The 23225-nt window shown below is 38.1% G+C and overlaps 1 protein-coding gene across 2 annotated transcripts in view; it reads left to right on the forward strand.

Annotated features, from left to right (window-relative positions):
- RUNDC3B (RUN domain containing 3B) overlaps positions 1-23225 on the forward strand; it is a 2404839-nt gene that overhangs the window by 1747301 nt on the left and 634313 nt on the right. For both annotated transcript variants that reach the window (XM_044067523.1, XM_044067522.1), the window contains exon 6: positions 11354-11434. In XM_044067523.1, coding sequence (XP_043923458.1) covers positions 11354-11434 — 81 coding nt within the window. The remainder of the gene's footprint in view (positions 1-11353; positions 11435-23225) is intronic.

A 23225-nucleotide genomic window follows, 5' to 3' on the forward strand; every position in this document is an offset into this window, starting at 1 on the left:
TTACCTCATTTCTTCATACAGTAGCCAAGGTCAGCCTTAGGTGAAATGGTATCCTAGGTGATGGACTCCATGGTGCCCCTTTTCTGCCCAAAATCACCCTCTCCCAGACACACACACACACACACACACACACACACAGTCACATACGTGCATGCATCCCCCAGTGCCTCCACATCTTGGTCCCCCATGAATTATGATTTCACACATTAACCAGATTACATTTCTCTACCTTTATACACACACACACACACACAAATGGTCACATGCATGCTTGCATCCCCCAGTGCCTCCACCTCTTGGTTTCCCCTTCATTATCACTTTCGCATATTATCCAGATTACATTTCTCTACCTTTATATACACACACACACACACACACAAATGGTCACATGCATGCTTGCATCCCCCAGTGCCTCCACCTCTTGGTTTCCCCTTCATTATCACTTTCGCATATTATCCAGATTACATTTCTCTACCTTTATATACACACACACACACACACACACACACAAATGGTCACATGCATGCTTGCATCCCCCAGTGCCTCCACCTCTTGGTTTCCCCTTCATTATCACTTTCACATAATATCCAGATTACATTTCTCTACCTTTATATACACACACACACACACACACACACACAAATGGTCACATGCATGCTTGCATCCCCCAGTGCCTCCACCTCTTGGTTTCCCCTTCATTATCACTTTCGCATATTATCCAGATTACATTTCTCTACCTTTATATACACACACACACACACACACACACACACACAAATGGTCACATGCATGCTTGCATCCCCCAGTGCCTCCACCTCTTGGTTTCCCCTTCATTATCACTTTCGCATATTATCCAGATTACATTTCTCTACCTTTATATACACACACACACACACACACACACACACACACACAAATGGTCACATGCATGCTTGCATCCCCCAGTGCCTCCACCTCTTGGTTTCCCCTTCATTATCACTTTCGCATATTATCCAGATTACATTTCTCTACCTTTATATACACACACACACACAAATGGTCACATGCATGCTTGCATCCCCCAGTGCCTCCACCTCTTGGTTTCCCCTTCATTATCACTTTCGCATATTATCCAGATTACATTTTTCTACCTTTATACACACACACACACACACACACACACACAAATGGTCACATGCATGCTTGCATCCCCCAGTGCCTCCACCTCTTGGTTTCCCCTTCATTATCACTTTCACATAATATCCAGATTACATTTTTCTACCATTTTTCCTATTTTGTCTTACTGTTCAGCTTTTATCTGTATCCTTTCAAAATACCGAACTATAGATAAAAATAAACAAATTAAGCAGGTGGTCTCCCAGAAGCTACAGAGGTATAGATGTTGTGAGGTGCATTTTAGAGCTATTTTCAAACCTTATGATCCAGTGACAGCCTTAACAAGAAATATGAGCAAAGAAAGCAAAGTATCTTATTTTTTTTCTTTCAATGAGGAAATAGTGTGTCTGCAAAATAGCAGTTCACAATAAAGAGCTTGCCTCCCTTAGGATGAAGGCACAAACTGACACAGTCATGTATTTCAAGTGACTGGTTAAATGTATGCCTCCTCACCCTTACTCCCAAAAGGCATTCACCCTCTGTGTACCACTCTAATGTTAGTCTGGAATGAAACTGAATGAACCAGAGTAATGTTCAGTTTGTTGATGTCAGGTGTATATAACAGCATGCCTACTTATCTCTTCCCCGCAGTAACTTCCTGTACGTGTCTGATGTTCAATTTTAAGGAAAGTGAAACAAATATACAACATTCATCTTCACCCACCCCAAAAGACAGACATCTTATATTTACCACTGTGAAGTCAGACTGCAGCAAAACTGAAAGAACAAACAACGCAATAACATAGTTCAAGATGTTGCTGACAGATGTATGAAATAGCATCCCTCATTACCGCTACCCCCAAAAAATAACGACCAGTATACATGTCACATGTTTGATTGCAAGGAAAGTGAAAATAACAACAGTCACACCAATATAGTCCAGTTTTCTGCTACTATATAGTATACTGTTCATGGAAAAGCTATGATTACCATACTGTCCACAGTCCCTATACAAGAAATAGCAATATTTTGTGCATAACTCAGACTGTTTGTTGTTACAAAAAAATTACAGTAGTAGTCTGCATAGGACATGTTCCTTATGCCCTGTATTGTTTTAGTGAGGAATCTCTGTGGACATTCCAGTTGTCGGATGCGTCTGGTTAGGTACATACCAAAGAGTTATTCACCTTACTTCATATAAATGCAAAGTCCTGGTGCAAAACCAGATCAGTGACTGTTTAAAACAAGAGAGTCAGTTACTTTCCTCTACAGACACTTCCTACCACACCCAACAGCTGCAGCCACTTCAGATGTCTGATTGTGATTCAAAATGATCACCATGTAATAATTTCCACACGTGGAAGTATTCCAAGTTGCTCCAAGACTAATCACAGTAACACTGCAAAGCCAAAATAATCAGCAAACCTCTGTTAGCAATTCTTTCTCCACAGGCAGTCCCAGCAGTTATAGCTAATTTATGTGAAGCCTTACGCTTATTTAAAAAAAGGAAATGCTCTCTCAGCTTCTTAGTGAAAGAATCAGGGAAAACCCAATATTGTAGAAACAAAGGCCCAAATTTAGGGACAGATTTCAAATATCATTCTTACATACTTGGAGAGCTGATAGAATAAATAGTTTTGCATACCATTCATAGAAACTCAAATGTCTGTCATTATTTAAGGACTGCAACTGTCTGCAGTTGTTCAGAAAACCATAAATGTCATGATGAGCAAACCAAAAAATGACACAAACTTGGAGATATCTATAGCTTTTAAGTTAATAATGGAGTGGGAGAAAACCCCAAAAAACTGACAATTTTTAAATGTTCTTCAAATTCTCTTTGAACTCTTATAGAACAACAGGTTCAGTACCGACATACAGGTAGGTTGTAGTACAGCTCTAATGTCTAGCATGACAGACTGACTGACTGTAATTCTTATTAGTTTCCTAGAAGTGACAGAACAAAAGTATGTAGCAATAGCAGTAACGTTCTTCTGCAAAATCGAAGGCAATTAAGACAGTGAAATAAAGGACCACTGGCAGGTACTCTTTCTGCCCAGCAAATAGGTCCACCACTCCATAATTCTGGTTTCTTGTTGCCAGTACTTAAAAAAAAAAATACCAGATTACTCTACCCATTTCCCCTAGTTCAATATTGCAGGCTTTCTACTCTGTCACGTAACAGAATTTAGTAGAAAGCTCTCATAGCTGATTGGCGAGATGCACTGGATCTGGCCAGTTAGTTTTCATAGCTTTCTATTCCTTGCAAGTCATAGCAGGAGTAGAACATTGCCACCTCCTCCATTGGATGACATTTGGCTAAGGGTGCTTTTCTACCCTTAAGAAATTAATTTATTTATTTCTAAGTTAAAAAAAAAAAGAAAAGAAAAACACCTGTGGACAAACAGCGCCTTAGGCAGCTGCCTAGTTCACCTGTGTATGGCTAACCATAACAATGGCATAGTAAAGTATAACATGAAGTATCCAAATGCGTACTTAATGGAATTGCCAAGGAATTAGCATAGGCACTCATACAATACAGTGCCAACATTTCACAATTCTCCAACATAGGCTGGGATGAAAGGGGAGCATTGTGTGCTCTTTTGGAAAAATTGTACACTATCACATTTGTAAGATCTTTCTCATATTGTTGATATCCTGATACATCTGAGCTTGCGTTGTTAATTTTCTTTTCTTTTTTATCTTTTCCCTTTTCTCAGACTCTTTGCAATTTCAGACATTGCATGTACAGAGAGAGATCAGAGATCAGGGGTGTGGAATCTTGCAGTGCAGATACAGCCAGATGTTTGGAAAACCTGGACATTGAAACTGTCATCAGATTCACATGGGCACTTAGGGATGCAGGGGCAGGCACTGATGTAGACCAGTAAATATACTCCTGGATTTTGTCAGCATGTTCCCTTGCATCTATAAGTAGGTGTTCAGGGCAGTGTGATAACTATTGTCATGTTTGTTTGTTTTCCAAGCATTCAGCTCAGAGTGCTGCAGCACCAACAGCTCTAGTTTAGAAGGCTGCCTGTTTATCAAGGTGATCTTTGACCTGCAACTCCAGATCTTCTGTTGAAAGACACCAGACTGCTAAAACTTGATCTGACACTTGTTTTCTTTCAGCTACAGACTTTCCTTTGCTTCAGTTTTTTCCATACAATCGTTCCCTAAATTCCTCAGCATTCTGGGACCAACATGAGCACAAGGGATCTCTGTCTTTCTATGTCTTCCTTAATCATTCTGCTCACTCCACTTACCTCACTCCATCCAAACAATGATTTCTCCATTTTTATTTGACTATGAATCTCTTTAGCAATGGAAGTTTTCTACATGTATATCCAGTGCAAATGAGCCCATCCAGATGTATCTTGTAAACAGATACAAATAAATAAGAAAATATTTCATGATGTGTTTTGCACAGCTGCTTCCTTTCTGCGTTGTTATAATACTTTTTACTAGTTATATATTTATTTATTTATTATGCCCAAAAATACTTTGTAAACTGCAAAATGTAGACCACAAAGTAGCATGTTTTATTACAGGAAAATAACTGTAGAATGTAACTACTTTGCTCACCGGTATTTTAAAAATGTTCTAATTTCTACCATTTTTCTCAATGTGCTTTTATTATTCAACATTTAGAACCTGCTGTGGTAAAAAGATTTTAACTCCTTGCTGTTTAATTAGGCATACTGTTTGCATAGTCCAAGGACTGAGAATATTCTATAACATACAGCGAATATAAAAAGTGTACACACTCCTGTTAAAATGCCAGGTTTTTGTGATATAAAAAAATTAGACCACAAAAAATAATTTCAGAACTTTTCCCACCTTTAATATGACCTATAACCTGTACAACTCAATTGAAAAACAAACAGATCTGTTAGGGGAAAAAAAATATAAAAAAATTAAAAATGTACAATACGCTGGCCGCATAAATGCGCACACCTTAAACTAATACTTCGTTGAAGCACCTTTTGATTTAATAACAGCATTCAATACTCTTGGGTACATACATGCCATTAATTAAAGAGACCCTGACTAACCCCAAATAAAGTTCAGCTGTCCTAGTAGGATTTTCCTGACAATAAAAACGAAAAGAGACAAACTGCACCAGGAACAAGACAAACCAAGTCTAATGAAAATGTTTTAGCGCTTTCGTCAGATTTTATCCAAAAACTTCATCAGAAACAATTAAACACAGTACCTTCCAACATTTAAATACCCCTCCCAGCAGCCATGTGACTAAAAAGGCTGTTAATGTGAAGTTAAAAAGACATAGCTGAATAAAACTGGTTGTTAAAAACAAATATTTAAATATTAATACATATACATTTATACATACATGCCAATATAAAATAATGTAATGTGCCTATATATAACCATTTACACTATATAAGAATGTAGTTTAAGGACACTAGCAATAGATACATTGTCGTTCAAGCCAGGATATACACAGGCATTTAATCTAATTTGCCACTTGAGTTCTTTTTCTATTAAGTCAAACCAAGGGCCACCCCTAATATCCCTGACCACAGTGTCAATCTCTATAAACCCAAACTCATGTGTAGACTTTCCAGAGAAATGTCTTGATAAACCATTATGATTGTTGTCTTTCTTGATACCCAAAATATGTTTGTTTATTCAGCTATGTCTTTTTAACTACATATTAACAGTCTTTTTAGTGACATGACTGCTGGGAGGGGTATTTAAATGTTGGAAAGTATTGTGTTTAATTGTTTCTGATGAAGTCTTTGGATATAATCTGAAGAAAGTGCTAAAACATTTTCATTAAACTTGGTTTGTCTTGTTCCTGGTGCAGCAGGGCTCTTTTCATTTTTGTTGTATGGTTCTTGGGTTGTGAACATGTTTACAGGTGTTTCCGCTATTAGAGCCGGAGCTGTCAGCCATGGATTAGATGGCCTTGAAGCCCTTACCAGACAGGTTGGGGTATTGATGCAGTTGGTGCAACAATTGACACAACGGGTTGCCGACTTAACAACACGTATTGATTTAGACAGTGCTGTTAACTCGCAAGCTGCCTCTATCACTCCTGAGCACCAGCAACATTCTATTCATAATCAAACCTGTGTGGCCACGTTAAACAGGTCGGTGAATGAATTTATTGTTACCCTTTAAATCCTAAGCCCAGGTGTAAGTGAGCAACCTGTTAATCTTTCTGTGTAGTTTAAAAGGAATATTGGTTTTAAACATGACATTTCAAGTGGCAACTGTTTACTATGTGAATCTATTGCTTGTTTGAAAGATAAACTATTAAAAATTAGAAAACTACAAGAGGAAAATTGTTATTTCGCGGAAAGTATTAAGGTGCGGAGAGTGCTGAAATTTCCGGTTTGGTTTGTAATTCCCCCTTTACATACTGAACTAATTGAGCTTTTTGACCATCAGGGTTGTGAGTTGCTTGAAGTTCTTATAAGGCGCAACTAAAAAGTGATCAATTCACTGTTACAGGAAGCAACTGATCTGGAAAAAATTATTCAGGGGGATTTATTATTTGAACAACATAAGGGGAATTTTATCTACATTTTTTCATCTATCGACCATACTATTGTGGATATACAATCAAGGAAAGGAAAGAAGTTTGAGAGAGACTACCTTGAGTATTTGAATGTATCTGGCTTATCCCAAACCACCTGGCACCACTCCATTATCTAATGAAAATTCTTCCACTGGTAACCATGACAACGACAACTTTGTTCATGCTGAACCAGCCCCTTTAGGCCTAGATCACCCCAGATGCTTGGAGAGGTTAAGCAGTCACTACCACAATCACAACCAGCAGAAACCAATGAGGGGGGAGTCGAACTGGAATGAGGTTCATTCAGGCCAGTTTTGAAGGAAAACAAATGAGAACCACAGCCATTGATTGGTGTTGAGAGTTTTGATATGTATTTCTGTACATCTAGTCTGGACAGTCTGAATATAGTCGAGAACACTAAAGGTGACTTTTTTATTTATAATTACACAGATAATGGTTTTGACTCTGCAATGACTGACCTACTTTGTAGAAGTTTCAATTTTATTCTGACTATGCACACTCTTCTTCTTCTCTTTCGGCTGTTCCCATTAGGGGTCGCCACAGCGGATCATCTGTTTCCATTTCTTCCTGTCCTCTGCATCTTGCTGTGTCACACCAACTACCTGCATGTCCTCTCTCACCACATCCATATACCTTATATCAGGCCTTCCTCTTTTCCTCTTACCTGGCAGCTCCATCCATAGCATCCTTTTCCCAATATACCCAGCATTCCTCCTCAGCACATGTCCAAACCAACGCCACCAAAACCAATTCCGACTACGCTCACTAAAATTGATATTATCATTGACTTAAAACTTTTTTTGCAGAAAGTGAATTTTAAATTATTGTTTAAGGATGATACCTTTGGCAATGTTGTTGATGCTTACGCCCACGCTGATGATGTGCTAAAGAGAAGCAACATTTTTAATCCCCCCTTGGCCCTACCATTACTCATTTTTGAAAAACTTTGTGACTTTGATTTCAGGAACCTTTTTGGGCAAGGGCATGACACGAGGTACCAGAAATCTTTCTGATCACAAAAATATGCTCCTACAACAATTATGTACCAACAGATCTATTCGGGTTATGAAGCCTGACCGGGGGGGGGGGGGGGGGTTATAATGAACATAGATGATTATTTGAATAAAATGTGTTTTCATTTGTGTGACAATGATTTTTACAAGGAAACTTCCCTCAATGTGGTGAACATTGCCTATGGTAGAATTGACTGGTTATTGCAAGATATGCTGGACCAAGGGCAAATTGACCTGGCCACCTGGTCTTTTTTACATGTAAAATTCCCTACTATACCCCCCATATTCGGACTAGCCAAGATACACAAGGACTTTAAGGATCCTACCTTAAGACCTATTGTGAATGCCTCTAAGTGTAAAACTCACTCTTTAGCCAGATATGTGGATTTGAAACTGAAGAACGCCTTCTTGGAGTATCCACATATCTGTAGAGATTCATGGGATTTTTTAAGTAAAGTATCTAAGCTTGCTTATGACGGTGAATTGATTTTTTGTACTACTGATGTTGTGAATTTGTTTAATGTAATTCCCCATGATGTGGGTCTTGAGTGGTTTCATGACTTTTTGGTTGAATTGGTGTTTTTGTAATAATGAAATCAATGTTTTGGATTTATTAATGGAACTTGTTTTGAAAAATAATTTTGTCTTTATTGACAGACATTACTTCCTTCAAAGGAAGAGTGTTGCAATGGGGCAGCTTCTGCCCCCATTTTTGCTAATGTTATTATGCTTCAATGGGAGAGGAAATTTATTTTTAACCATTTTGGGTCATCTTCCCCCTTGAAGTTTTATATGCCTTTTTTGGATGATATTATCATTTTTTGGAAGATCTCTGAGGTTAAACTACAGCATTTCTTTGATTATTTGAACCAGGCTATTTCCTTTCTTTCATTTACGTCTACTTGGAGTAGAACTGACATATCTTATTTGGATGTCCTTTTGTCTAAGGATGCTTCCAACAGGAGATTTGTTAGTAATATTTATAGAAAGCCCACTTACTCAAATTGTTTCCTACACTATGAGAGTTGTCACCCTATGTATCAAAAAAAGGTTATTGTCAAGGCCCAGTTTGTCCGTCTCAAGAATGACCTCTGATGATGAGACATTTGTTAGTGAAGCTAATATTCTTATGGACATGTTTTATCTAGAGGTTACCCTAAAGAATTGCTTCAAGCAGTGTATTTGGTAAGCAGACAGAAAAGAGCAAGTGGTACCTATCCCCCTTTATTGTATGCTATGATTGACAATTACACTGTACCAACTGCAGTTGTAGGCACTACCATGAAAAGTGAATGTACTCTGTCCTTTATTACCACTTATACTCCTGAGTGTTGGCAAATGTATAAGATTTTGCATACGTATTGGTATATTGTTCTTGTTACAATGAAGTCAAAGAAATTTATGAAAATGGTGTTAAGATGGTATACAGGAGGGGGAGGTCTTTTAAGGAGATCTTAGAAGCTTCTAGTAGATGCTGCATCCCCTTTACATCCAGAAAGATGGGTACGCAAAGGTGTGGTTTTTGCAATTATTGTAAATACCTCATTGAATTGGACAAGATTTTTGTGAATGGAATTTGTATTAAAATACATTTCCTTTGTAAATGTAAAACTAATGGTATTGTTTATCTTGCTCTTTGTAGATTTTGTAATTGTTTTTACATAGGAAAGATTCAAAGAAAATTCAGAGAACATATTTATGAACATATTTCGGATATCAAGAAAGGCAGCAATTATAAGTCTTTATCAAAACATGTCTCTGAAAATCCTACACATCAGTTTGGGTTTATAGAGATTGACACTGTGGTCAGGGATATTAGGGGTGGCCCTTGGTTTGACTTAATAGAACTTAAAGAACTCAAGTGGCAAATTAGATTAAATGCCTGTGTGTATCCTGGCTTGAATGACAGTGTATCTATTGCTAGTGTCCTTAAACTACGTTCTTATGTAGTGTAAATAGTTATATATAGGCACATTACATTATTTTATATTGGCATGTATGTATAAATGTATATGTATTAATATTTAAATATTTGTTTTTAACAACCAGTTTTATTCAGCTATGTCTTTTTGACTTTACATTAACAGTCTTTTTAGTCACATGACTGCTGGGAGGGGTATTTAAATGTTGGAAAGTATTGTGTTTAATTGTTTCTGATGAAGTCTTTGGATATAATCTGAAGAAAGTGCTAAAACATTTTCATTAAACTTGGTTTGTCTTGTTCCTGGTGCAGCAGGGCTCTTTTCATTTTTGTTGTATGGTTCTTGGTTTGTGAACATGTTTACAGGATTTTCCTGATATTTACTCAGTTGCCTGCTACAGCAAAACCCATGGTTCGCAGAGAGCTCAGAAAGCATCAAAGGGATCTCGTTGTTGAAAGATATCAGTCACGAGAAGGGTACAAAAAAATTTCTCCACAGCATTGGATACACCATGGAACATAGTGAAGACAGTCATCAAAAAGTAGAGAAAATATGGGGTAACGTGATGTTGCAAAGAACTGGATGTCTCTCCAAACTTGATGAAAAGACAAGTTGAAAACTCATCAGGGAGGCTGCCAATAGACCTAGAGCAACACTGAAGGAGCTGCAGGAATTTATGTCAAGTGCTGGTTGTGTACTACATGTGACAACAATCTCCCGTATTCTCCATATGTCTGGGCTATGGGGTGGAGTTGTAAGACGGAAGCCTTTTCTTACACAGAAAAACATCCAGGTCCGGCTGAAATTTGCAAAACAATACATCAGGTCTCTCAAAAGCATGTAGGAAAATGTGTTATGGTCTGATGAGACCATGGTTGAACTTTCTGGACACAATTCCAAAAGGTACATGTGACACAAAAACAACACTTCGCATCACTAAAAGAACACCATCCCCACGGTGAAGCATGGTAGTGGCAATATCATGCTTTGGAGTTGATTTTCTTCAGCTGGAATTGGTGCTTTAGTCAAGGTGGTGGGAATTATGAACAGTCCCAAATACCAGTCACTTTTGGCCGAAAACCTTCAGGCATCTGCTAGAAAGTTGAAGATGAAGAGGAATTTCACTTTTCAACATGACAATGACCCCAACCGTACATCCAAATCAACAAAAGAATGACTACACCAGAAGAAAATTAAAGTTTTGGAATGGCCCAGCCAGAGCCCAGACCTAAATCCAACAGAAAATCTGTGTGGTGACCTGAAGAGGGCTGTGCACAAGAGATGTCCTCACAATATGACAGATTTGGAGTGCTTTTGCAAGGAAGAGTGGCCAAATATTGCCAAGTCAAGATGTGCCATGCTGTTAGACTCCTACCCAAGAAGACTGAATGCTATAATTAAATCAAAAGGTGCTTCAACAAAGTACTAGTTTAAGGGTGTGCACACCTATGCAACCAGCTTATTGTATGTTTTTTTATTTTTTATATTTCTTTTCCCTAACAGATTTGTTTTTCAATTGAGTTGTACAGGTTATAGGTCACATTAAAGGTGAGAAAAGTTTTGAAATTATTTTTTTGTGGTCTCATTTTTTTATATCACAAAAATCTGGCATTTTAATAGAGGTGTGCACACTTTTTATATCCACTGTATCCTTTTATGTTATTATTTTGTTTAATGAGGCATACTGTTTGCATTGTCCCAGGACTGAGAATGCTGTTAACCATTCTATAACATATCCTTTTATGTTGTTGCAGTTTCTGTCTCAGAGGAGAAGGCCTGGATGGCACCTTTCCAGCAGTCATTGACTATACGCCCTACTTAAAGTTTACACAAAGGTAATGCATTTTAAAAGAACTCTTCTCCTTCCCTCTTGATTTCTTTCAGTCACTATAATATAACCTTTTTAAAGTAGTTTCAGAGCTGAGTCAATTCGCTATAACTCAGACTTACCTCTACTTAGATAATTTTAAGGTCTTACATACTCAGTATTTAGTAATTTTAGGAAATGAAAATCACAAACTGCAAGTTAAACTATTTTTTGTTAATTCATAAGTTATATATAAATAACAGAAAATAAATAACCACTAACCGTAGTCTTGCTGACTAGCAACACATTTTTCACACCTCTGTTCCCGAGAAAATAATTTTTCCTATCTGTTGAGCTGATAAATGGGAAATAAGGTAAACAAGAGGTGCATTCATGTAGCGACAGTGCTAGAATGAGCTGGTTTATTCTGTCCTATATTGTAATGTATATGTTTAAAGCATCTCCATGTACCCTGAACATGCCAACCGCCAACATGAGCTATCTGATCATTGAGAGCACACTCATTGTGATTCATAGGTGTTTACTAGGCTAACCACAAGGGCCTTTTTAAGCCTAGCCATGCATCCCAAATCTCTGACAAGTTCTGATACCCTTGATAAGTGTAAGCATGAGCCTGGGAGATGAACCATTTAGGGTTACCTGTTTGCATCAGAGATATAGGTGCCAAACCAGGGATGAATTTCCAGTTTCCCATCCAGTTGTCCAAGTTGCACTTGAATTGGATTAGGGAGGAACTCTGCTTCACATGGATGGGGAGCCTGTTCTATAGATGGGGTAGTCTCTGGGATGTATACCTATCTCTCCAGTAGGTCCTATTTATATCACAGGCAAGGTTTAAGTCTTTAGAATGGGTAATTCTGGTACTGTTTGTTTTGTGGATATGCAGGAGGTCCATCAGAGTGGGGTCTGACAATGCCCTGTATGCTAGGCATAGAACTCCCCTCAAAAGCCTGTAGGAGACAGAATACAGGGATAAGGCCTTGAGGTGGTCTGCATAAGACATATTACTTATGCCCTCTATTCTTTTAGTGAGGAACCTCTGTGAACATTCCAGTTGTTGGATATGCCTGGTTAGGTACATACCAAAGGGGGCATTGTACTCAATGATTGGTCTGATGAATGCCGAATACAGTGGAACTATGACTTCCTTGAACTTAGAAGCCATACTTTTGTTTATAAGTTGCGCAACATAAAATGGTTTCCTCACCACTTTAGACACATGATCAAAGGCTATATTACTATCTATGTGTGTCCCTAAGTCCCTGAGTACTGGGTCAATATAAGTTGCACAGAATGATTACCTCACCACTTTAGAAACATGACAATCAAAGGATAGATTACTATCTATTTGTGTCCCTAAGTCCCTGAGTAATGGGTCAACTCTAGCGGATATGTTGTCAATGTGATACTTACCAGGGATGGATGACTTCCCAAAGGATACTATTATGCATTTCTTGGCATTTAGTTTTAGTCCATGACTCTGACACCAGTTGTTTATCTGTGTCAACCCCTCCTAGAGAACATTTGTGTCTGTGTGAGATTCAATGACAGCTCCTAATTTGCAATCATCTTCAAATTTAGTCAGCCAGAGACCACTGGCATTGGCCTTGACGTCTGAGAAGTAAATGCCAAAAAGGAGCGGTCCAAGGACTGATCCCTGATGGACTCAACTTATGACTGGCCTCTTTGTATAGGTGGACTCCCCAATTCTAACTTCCTGGGTCCTGTCTGTGAGCCAGTTGGCTATCCACTGGGTGACATACAGGTTTGTACCTAACCTCTTGAGTTTGTCAACAATGCCTGAGTGGGGTTTTGTGTCAAATGCCTTGGCCAGGTCAAGGTAGGCAGTATGAATGATTTTGCCTTCATCCATCGCTTTGGTGACCTTCTCAAAGAAGTCCACCAGGTTGAGCAGGCATGATCTGCCCTTGACGAAACCAAACTGGGTTGAGTCCAATGTCTGGAGGTTTACTATATCTCTATTGATCATCTCCATGATAATTCTTTCCATGACTGTACATATAAGACTAGTGAGACTTATGGGTCTGTAGTTTCCAGGGTCTGTAGATGGCTCTCCTTTGTGCAGAGGGATGACCGTTGCCTTTCTCCATTCATGAGGCATGAAGCCTGTTTGGAGGCTACAGTTAAACAGTAATTCCAGAGGCCTTGATTGGTGATTTTTCATGCTATTTTGAAGACATCCCGGATATTGTCTGTTCCCATTGATGCAGTGTTCTTAGTCTTAGAGAGAGCATTAAGGACCTGTTCCCTAGTGATAGTAGGGGGAGTTATATTTGATTATATTTCCTGAGGAAAGCTTGAGGGGGAGAGAGGATTAAAGTTGGAGCTGAATTTATCAACCAGGAGGTTTGCTATATCTTCTGGCTCAGTATAGGTGGCTCCATTTACAATGAGCTCTACACACACTTGTGTATTGCCTCTGAGGTTGCGGACATAGCTAAAGAATGCTTTGTGGTTGTCCTTGGCCTGGGAGGCCAAACTTACCTCAAATTTGGCTTTGGTAAACTTTATTTGTCCTCTGAGTTGTTTGTTTAGTTTAATGAGAGTTCTTTTATCATGCTGGGTGCTGCACCTCCTAATTTTTGCCATGATTTTCTTCCTCCTGTTATACAGCAGATTGATTTTATGATTCCACCAGGGTGGCTTGTTTTTTGAGTTACTTCTGTATTTCTTCCTAGTGGGTACATCTGCCTCTATGCAGCTATTAACATGCTTATACAGGGTTTCTGTGAACAGTTCTGTATAGGCAGAAATGTTCTCAGGGTTTATAGGGGCTTGAAATTTTGCCAGGTTCTCACTTCACTGAGTTTGTCCCCTTCCCTAGAAATGTTGTGACCCTAGAGCATGTTTCTAATGGTTGTGGGTGTGGGGGTGCAACATTTTCTTGGGGTGGTTTGTAAAGAAAGAAAATGTCCATTTACGATGGGATCTGCAGGGGGCAGACTTGTCAAAATGGAATTATAATCAGCTTTTGTTCAGTATTTTGCTCCATTTCTCATCCAACTGCTAACTTAGTCTCTTCCAAAGACATTGCAAGCCAGCTCCCACTAAAAGAGAAATAGTGCTGTTCATTTAATTATTTCCACTACCAATTATCCCTTGTTAACTCAGGATGGTATTCAAACCCAAGTCTTCTCCAGCCTGTTCTAGTAGTACATCAGCACCTGTGAGCCAGCCTGGATCCAAAGTATGTAATCTCTGCTAGTTAAAGTCTCATGTGTATCCTTAGCTTGCAAAACGGTGACTCAGCTCATCCTGTGATCCATAACTTGCTTTCTCTCTGTTACTTTTCCAAGTTCAAGTCAGAAAGAAAGGACTTGTGGTGTTGCATTCCTGAACGCTTTGTATCACCTTTGAGAAAACTAAATGTGAAATAGAATGGATTACAAATATCTGTGCCTCTAACAATGTTGAGTACCTATATGCATATAATGAAGTGACATTTTAAAAGTTTCTGAATGCCTATCATTATTATTATTATTATAATTTTATTTATTGGAATAGATTTGTTAAAACAACTTTTGCTGGCCCACTGATAAATGGCATTTAAATTTCTACATCTTAATGGCCATGATCCCATATCACTGGCAGAATGGCATGCATGGAAGGGTAAGCATCTTAAGGACAGTTATGATTCCCTGGGGTGTACAGCTGCTGGGTGGAGACATAACACAGAACTGAATTCCAAACCTGATTGAATCTTCTGACAATGACCAAATATTCACTAACAACAGATTCGTGAAAATGGGAAAACATCACTGGATCGCACCTTACCAGATTTTTGAAGAATGCACAGATTTTGCGTCATTGGTGTGTCACTCATAAAATTTGTGTTTTATTTTTTTGAAAAATTACTGAGGATTGCAGTCACTATATAATGACATACATTTGAGTTTCAGACTTCATACTCTTCAGAAAATGCATTGCTAATGCAGAATCTGTTATGCTATTAACTATCTAAGCTCATAAAAACAATATTTAAAATTGTCCCTATTTTTGGGCCTCTGTCCCACCATTAATGTTTAGTTTGTCCAGAACTGTTGTGCTAAGTGGTTGAGAGGGACAGAATGCACCCTGTGGTCATATGCAGAGGAGTACGTGTGCTATAGTCGTACTATTATGAGTGTAACCTTATAATAAAGACTGTACCCCACAGCGTACAGAACAGTAAGCTATGTTGTCATTAGCCTGCCTGCAGTAACTTTATGTTGGGGAGTGCATGATGCTTCCTGACAGACAGAAGTATAGCAGGGGGATGACACATTTATGTGGTAGATGTAAGTAGTCAGTCAAAATTATAGGAAAACAAAAGAAGTAAAAAACAAACACTAATTAGTTTGCTATTTCATGAGTTCATTGCATTACTAAGCAGACAGCATTTAGTACAGTGATAAAAGCTGCTTGTAGTTGAGACATTTTATTGACCTTGAGCTATTCTGCTCAATATTATGCTCAAGTTCATTTATTCAGTATTATGTCTAAATGATATCACTATCAACATTTCAGTCTCTTGTATGCTGTAGAAACATTTCCATAGAAGTTAACAGCTGACATTAAAGGTTGGGGGATATAACCCAAAACTCTAGGCAGAATTGATAAACACTGTGTATCATGGAGTAGGACTGATATGCAATACATAATTCATAGAAATTAGTATAAATGGGGTAAATACCGAATCGCAGTCTTTAGCCACTGCGTAGTGAAAGTACTCAGTGCATGGAGTACTCATGCAAGTGACACCCCTTATCCCACTAGATTGTACCTGATTCATAAATATCACACCACCTGCATAAACACTGGTCCTAACGGGAGTCATTTAAGAGAGTTGTATCACATAACTATACATGACGTAGTACTTGTGACCACATCAAGCATTCTTCACCACTGCGGTGCTGTTCATCTACCATAACTGAGGAATACAGCACTGAATTAAAAAAAAGAGTAGCCTGCCTGATGTAGCTTGTGCTTCTCCCAGTCACAAAACTTTACGACTGCACTAGTAAATCACGAAATCACTTTGCACAAAAGTCTAGTGCAATACTGCAATCAACTGAAGTCAATGGAAGGTCGTATTATGACCTACGGCTTTACCAGTTGTCAAGAAACAAATTCCCAAAACTCAAGCGTACAAGATATTTCGGTTGTTATACCACAACCCCCCCCCCGTATTTTCCTTATAGATACACGTATGTATCTGTAGGGAAAATACATACATACAATATATGAGGTCTGGGGTGTAATAAATATTTGAAATATTTGATGGTATAGGTTGAAAAGGTCACAGAAACAAACATTTAGTAAAAACTACAAGAAAGACCCATCCAAAGTATAGTCTTCACTGTGTGATGCCTTAAATCTGGTGTAGTGGAGACCCATGAGATATGTGTAAATGAACCCTTGAGGAAAGAGGTCATTTGCAATGGTATGTCTCTAAGACTCTAGCTTGGCTGGATCTTTCTTGTAGCTTTTACTAAATAAATGATACTATGGATTTCAGAAACAGACTTCTCCATGAGTCACAAAATGAGTTCCTTTACCCCACACTTCCATATATTTTATTGCTATGATATATTATTATGACTGTATTATGCCCCAGGCCCCTTTATGTTCTCTGTATGTATTTCTGTTGTTTTTCTTAGCTTTAATCTACTTCTCATTTATTTGCAGGGTGTGTTTTCTGACTTTGTTTGGGATACATGCAACTGTACTGCTGCTTATGAATGACAGCGGTGTACTGAAATTAAGTCACCTTCACCAATCTTTAACTTTAGTCTGTTTCACTATGAATGTAGTCACAAAAGGGAGGGTGTGGTTTTCAGAAACACATAACACACTGTGCAGTCTTGTTTCTAGCAGGACTACTCAGTGCATTATGAGGGAATGATTCAATGGCCTCTACAGTACTAGAGTGGTTGCACTACAGTCTTCTTGATGGGTATTGTCACATGCAAATGCAGCAGTTTGGGGGCATGTCTAATGCAAATTAACTATTTGGTCTGCCATGAAAATGTGCACCATGATTGAAATGGGGTGGTAGAATGATTCAAATACAAGCACTATCATGGTGTTTTGGAGCAATGCAATGGGAATGTAGTCCATCTTTTTACAGTGTACATCTGCTGCTGTCTATGACAGTAGAGGGGCCGCAGTAGTGTACGTACAGTGAGGCTGTGTGTGAGGAAGCTATGAATGGGACTGTATGAGAGTCTCTGTGTGGGGCGCAGTCTGTCTATCTGTAGAAGCATGTATTGAGGAAAGAACAAAGTTGTTCCAACTACGTTGTGTTCAATTCAAAGACAGGCAAATGAGTCGATAATGAGCTTTTGCTCAGTGTGATTTTTTTTTCAAGTCTCTGAATTTCTTGCTGTAGCACAACTAGACCTAACCAGTGAAGTACTAGCATTACTAAGGTAATATATTCTCTGAATAACCGTATGAGTTCCTGGAGTAAACTTTCTGAATATTTGCTTTTATTTTTTTCATTTACTGGTATTCATGATATAATAATACTGCATTTTATCTATATTCTATTATTAGTGTATTTTATTTGATTTCAATGAACGTTAACACTCTTGCTGCTGTGTTTAATGCTGGTATCTGTCTTAGTTTTTCTTATTGTTTAATTTTGTATTGGCAAATCTGTTTTGAATATGATTTGGTAGAGGTATTATGTTGGTTGGTAGTGTGTATTTTGGTTTCATGTATGTTGAAATAGTTTATTGTCTGTTTACCACTGCAGGGAACATCAGAGATCGCCTGTTTATATATATATATTTATATATATATATGTATATATATATATGTATATATATATATATATATATATATATATATGTATATATATATATGTGTGTGTGTGTGTCTGTGTGTCTATGTATATATATATATATATATATATATATATATATATATATATATGTATCTGTATAACAAAAAACAGAAAATAAGTGGTAATAGCAAACAGTGCCTCCAACCAACAGTCAAATTGTAAAAATAGAAAAAGGAGGCAGCAGACCATGGCTGTAAATAACATAAAACACTTTTAATAAAAATTCAAATATCAAGTGAGCGCTTTCGTGGACCAAGCCACTTCATCAGACAGTCCAATGAAAAACTCTTTGAATTATATACCTATCAATTCAATTAATTATGCTAATGCATTACCATTCCCTCTCGGCTTAAAGTCATACTGCATTCAGCATAACCTCTTGTCCAAATAAAATTAAAGTATAGAAAAATTACATATGATATACAATTTACAAGAAAATTTCAACATTACAGTACGTAATATGCAAAATTAAACCTTCTATATAAAATTCTTACAATAATATCACTTTAGTAGTATAAAAATAAATATATATGTATAACATATATACCATATATAGACACAAACATCTTAAAGTAACATAGCATAAAAAACTACCAACCCTACTTTTGTATGTCCCTAGCTAATAAAATGGGCTTAATATTCAATTTATCATTGAGACCTTTTCCCATGTTTGCCCTTAGCTTTACAATCCATTCTAGCTCCTTGGTGTCTGTTTGCAACTTAACATCTCCCCCTCTGTGATTTAATGGCAACCCTTACCATGAAATTAAAGGTATGTGTGGCACCATACCTCTCAACATGCCTTACCAGAGCATTGGTATCTGCCATCCTCCCAGTATAATAGAGGTGTTCCCTCATCCGATCCCTTAACCTCCGTGTTGTCATGCCAACATAAAGTGAGATGCAGATCAGGCAATATGCCAAATAAGCAATGTTGGTACTATTGTAGTTGGCTATGTGTGTGTGTGTGTGTGTGTGTGTGTATCTATATATATATATATATATATATATATATATATATATGTATATATATATATATATATATATATATATATATATATATATATATATATATATATATATATATATATGTGTGTGTGTGTGTATTTTAGCACTGTATTGGTTTGTATTTTTGTTATGTGGTTGGATTTAGTGTTTTGCAGTGTTGTATGGTTGAGTTATATTTTTGAGGATATTTTATTTTAACTTTGATATTTTTTATTGTACTTTCCCGTGATAGTATATAAGTAAGAACTGGCTAAGCTTTGTTTACTTTTGATAGGGTGATATAATCAACCTATAAATTTGTTCAATATTTACACCACTCACATACATACATACATACACAAGCACGCATGCGTATATATATATATATATATATATATATATATATAATTAGACACACGATACTATTCATACCCATTTGCAATTAGGAATCTCACAGTTACAACAAAATATCAGCTATAAAAACAAAAAACTAAAAAACAGACTTCAAAACCAAAAAGAATTGAATAAATAAAAATACACAAATAACAAAAACATTAAACTGCACCAAAAACAGCAAACAAAATGAAAAAATACAGCCATGTCCCTGTGGCATAGGAGAAAAATTTGAATGTGATCCATATTACTCAGTTTTGACTAGGAGTCCAGTAAATGGCTCTGGAAGGACTGTGGCAGGAACAATGGTAATGAACATTCAGTGGCACCTCACCCATGCTTGGGGAAGGTGATATGCCTGTTGCACCACTGATCTTGGCTAGGCTTGGTGTTGACATGGACCCTCACAAGCCTGATGTCCTGCCAGCACCCAATTTTCACCTCTGCTGGGAAGCAAGTGGATCTGTGGGCACCTCAGTGTTGCAGAGTTTGAACCACTGAGGTCTTACCCTTCCCAGTGAATGAATGGGACAGCTCTTGCCCCAGTGGGAGAAACAATTGATGGCTGGGAATGAGGGTGAAAAAAATTACAAATAAGAGTAAAGCAATTCAAGAAACAAAGCAAAACAAAAACAAAAAGCAGCCAAAAAGATAATCCATAATTAAGTGACAAAGAAAAAGATCATCAATAATTAAAAAAGAAGTAAGGGACAAGATGTCGGAAAAAGTAGGAAAAAATAACAGACAAAAAAAACAGACAGTCTTTGAGTGAAAACTATAGAGAAAGAAAAGCAACAAAAAAGTTAACAAAACTGATTTAGCCAATAAAATGGCAATAAACAAAGCAATTTATCATCCATTAATAAATAATACAGGGACAAAATAATATAAAAGTTCATATCTTTTTTAAGGACTTAATAACCAAGGAAACATTTTTAAAACTCTACATAATTACAAAATGACAGATACCTAAAAAACTGCTATATCTAACACAATAAATATACAGTACTATAAATCAAAATCATAAATAAAGCATTTTCCCCAAGCACAAGCTTATCTCCCAAAACACTTATTTCTACAGGAATACAACAAGCTCACCCACAGTACAAAAAGTAGTACAATGCATTACAGAAACACATGGAACAGAGAGAGAACGTCCCATCCCAGATACAATGCATTACAGAAACACATGGAACAGAGAGAGAACGTCCCATCCCAGATACAATGCATTACAGAAACACATGGAACAGAGAGAGAATGTCCCATCCCAGATACAATGCATTACAGAAACACATGGAACAGAGAGAGAACGTCCCATCCCAGATACAATGCATTACAGAAACACATGGAACAGAGAGAACGTCCCATCCCAGATACAATGCATTACAGAAACACATGGAACAGAGAGAGAACGTCCCATCCCAGATACAATGCATTACAGAAACACATGGAACAGAGAGAACGTCCCATCCCAGATACAATGCATTACAGAAACACATGGAACAGAGAGAGAACGTCCCATCCAGATACAATGCATTACAGAAACACATGGAACAGAGAGAGAACGTCCCATCCCAGATACAATGCATTAGAGTAACACATGGAACAGAACGAGAACGTCCCATCCCAGATACAATGCATTACAGAAACACATGGAACAGAGAGAGAACGTCCCATCCCAGATACAATGCATTACAGAAACACATGGAACAGAGAGAGAACGTCCCATCCCAGATACAATGCATTACAGAAACACATGGAACAGAGAGAGAACGTCCCATCCCAGATACAATGCATTACAGAAACACATGGAACAGAGAGAGAACGTCCCATCCCAGATACAATGCATTACAGAAACACATGGAACAGAGAGAGAACGTCCCATCCCAGATACAATGCATTACAGAAACACATGGAACAGAGAGAGAACGTCCCATCCCAGATACAATGCATTACAGAAACACATGGAACAGAGAGAGAACGTCCCATCCCAGATACAATGCATTACAGAAACACATGGAACAGAGAGAGAACGTCCCATCCCAGATACAATGCATTACAGAAACACATGGAACAGAGAGAGAACGTCCATCCCAGATACAATGCATTACAGAAACACATGGAACAGAGAGAGAACGTCCCATCCCAGATACAATGCATTACAGAAACACATGGAACAGAGAGAGAACGTCCCATCCCAGATACAATGCATTACAGAAACACATGGAACAGAGAGAGAACGTCCCATCCCAGATACAATGCATTACAGAAACACATGGAACAGAGAGAGAACGTCCCATCCCAGATACAATGCATTACAGAAACACATGGAACAGAGAGAGAACGTCCCATCCCAGATACAATGCATTACAGAAACACATGGAACAGAGAGAGAACGTCCCATCCCAGATACAATGCATTACAGAAACACATGGAACAGAGAGAGAACGTCCCATCCCAGATACAATGCATTACAGAAACACATGGAACAGAGAGAACGTCCCATCCCAGATACAATGCATTACAGAAACACATGGAACAGAGAGAGAACGTCCCATCCCAGATACAATGCATTACAGAAACACATGGAACAGAGAGAGAACGTCCCATCCCAGATACAATGCATTACAGAAACACATGGAACAGAGAGAGAACGTCCCATCCCAGATACAATGCATTACAGAAACACATGGAACAGAGAGAACGTCCCATCCCAGATACAATGCATTACAGAAACACATGGAACAGAGAGAGAACGTCCCATCCCAGATACAATGCATTACAGAAACACATGGAACAGAGAGAGAACGTCCCATCCCAGATACAATGCATTACAGAAACACATGGAACAGAGAGAGAACGTCCCATCCCAGATACAATGCATTACAGAAACACATGGAACAGAGAGAGAACGTCCCATCCCAGATACAATGCATTACAGAAACACATGGAACAGAGAGAGAACGTCCCATCCCAGATACAATGCATTACAGAAACACATGGAACAGAGAGAGAACGTCCATCCCAGATACAATGCATTACAGAAACACATGGAACAGAGAGAGAACGTCCCATCCCAGATACAATGCATTACAGAAACACATGGAACAGAGAGAACGTCCCATCCCAGATACAATGCATTACAGAAACACATGGAACAGAGAGAGAACGTCCCATCCCAGATACAATGCATTACAGAAACACATGGAACAGAGAGAGAACGTCCCATCCCAGATACAATGCATTACAGAAACACATGGAACAGAGAGAGAACGTCCCATCCCAGATACAATGCATTACAGAAACACATGGAACAGAGAGAGAACGTCCCATCCCAGATACAATGCATTACAGAAACACATGGAACAGAGAGAACGTCCATCCCAGATACAATGCATTACAGAAACACATGGAACAGAGAGAGAACGTCCCATCCCAGATACAATGCATTACAGAAACACATGGAACAGAGAGAGAACGTCCCATCCCAGATACAATGCATTACAGAAACACATGGAACAGAGAGAGAACGTCCCATCCCAGATACAATGCATTACAGAAACACATG

The sequence above is a fragment of the Protopterus annectens genome, chromosome 3.part1, assembly GCF_019279795.1.
Source record: "Protopterus annectens isolate FY-2018-M chromosome 3.part1, PAN1.0, whole genome shotgun sequence".
In the NCBI taxonomy this organism is placed as follows: domain Eukaryota; kingdom Metazoa; phylum Chordata; order Ceratodontiformes; family Protopteridae; genus Protopterus; species Protopterus annectens.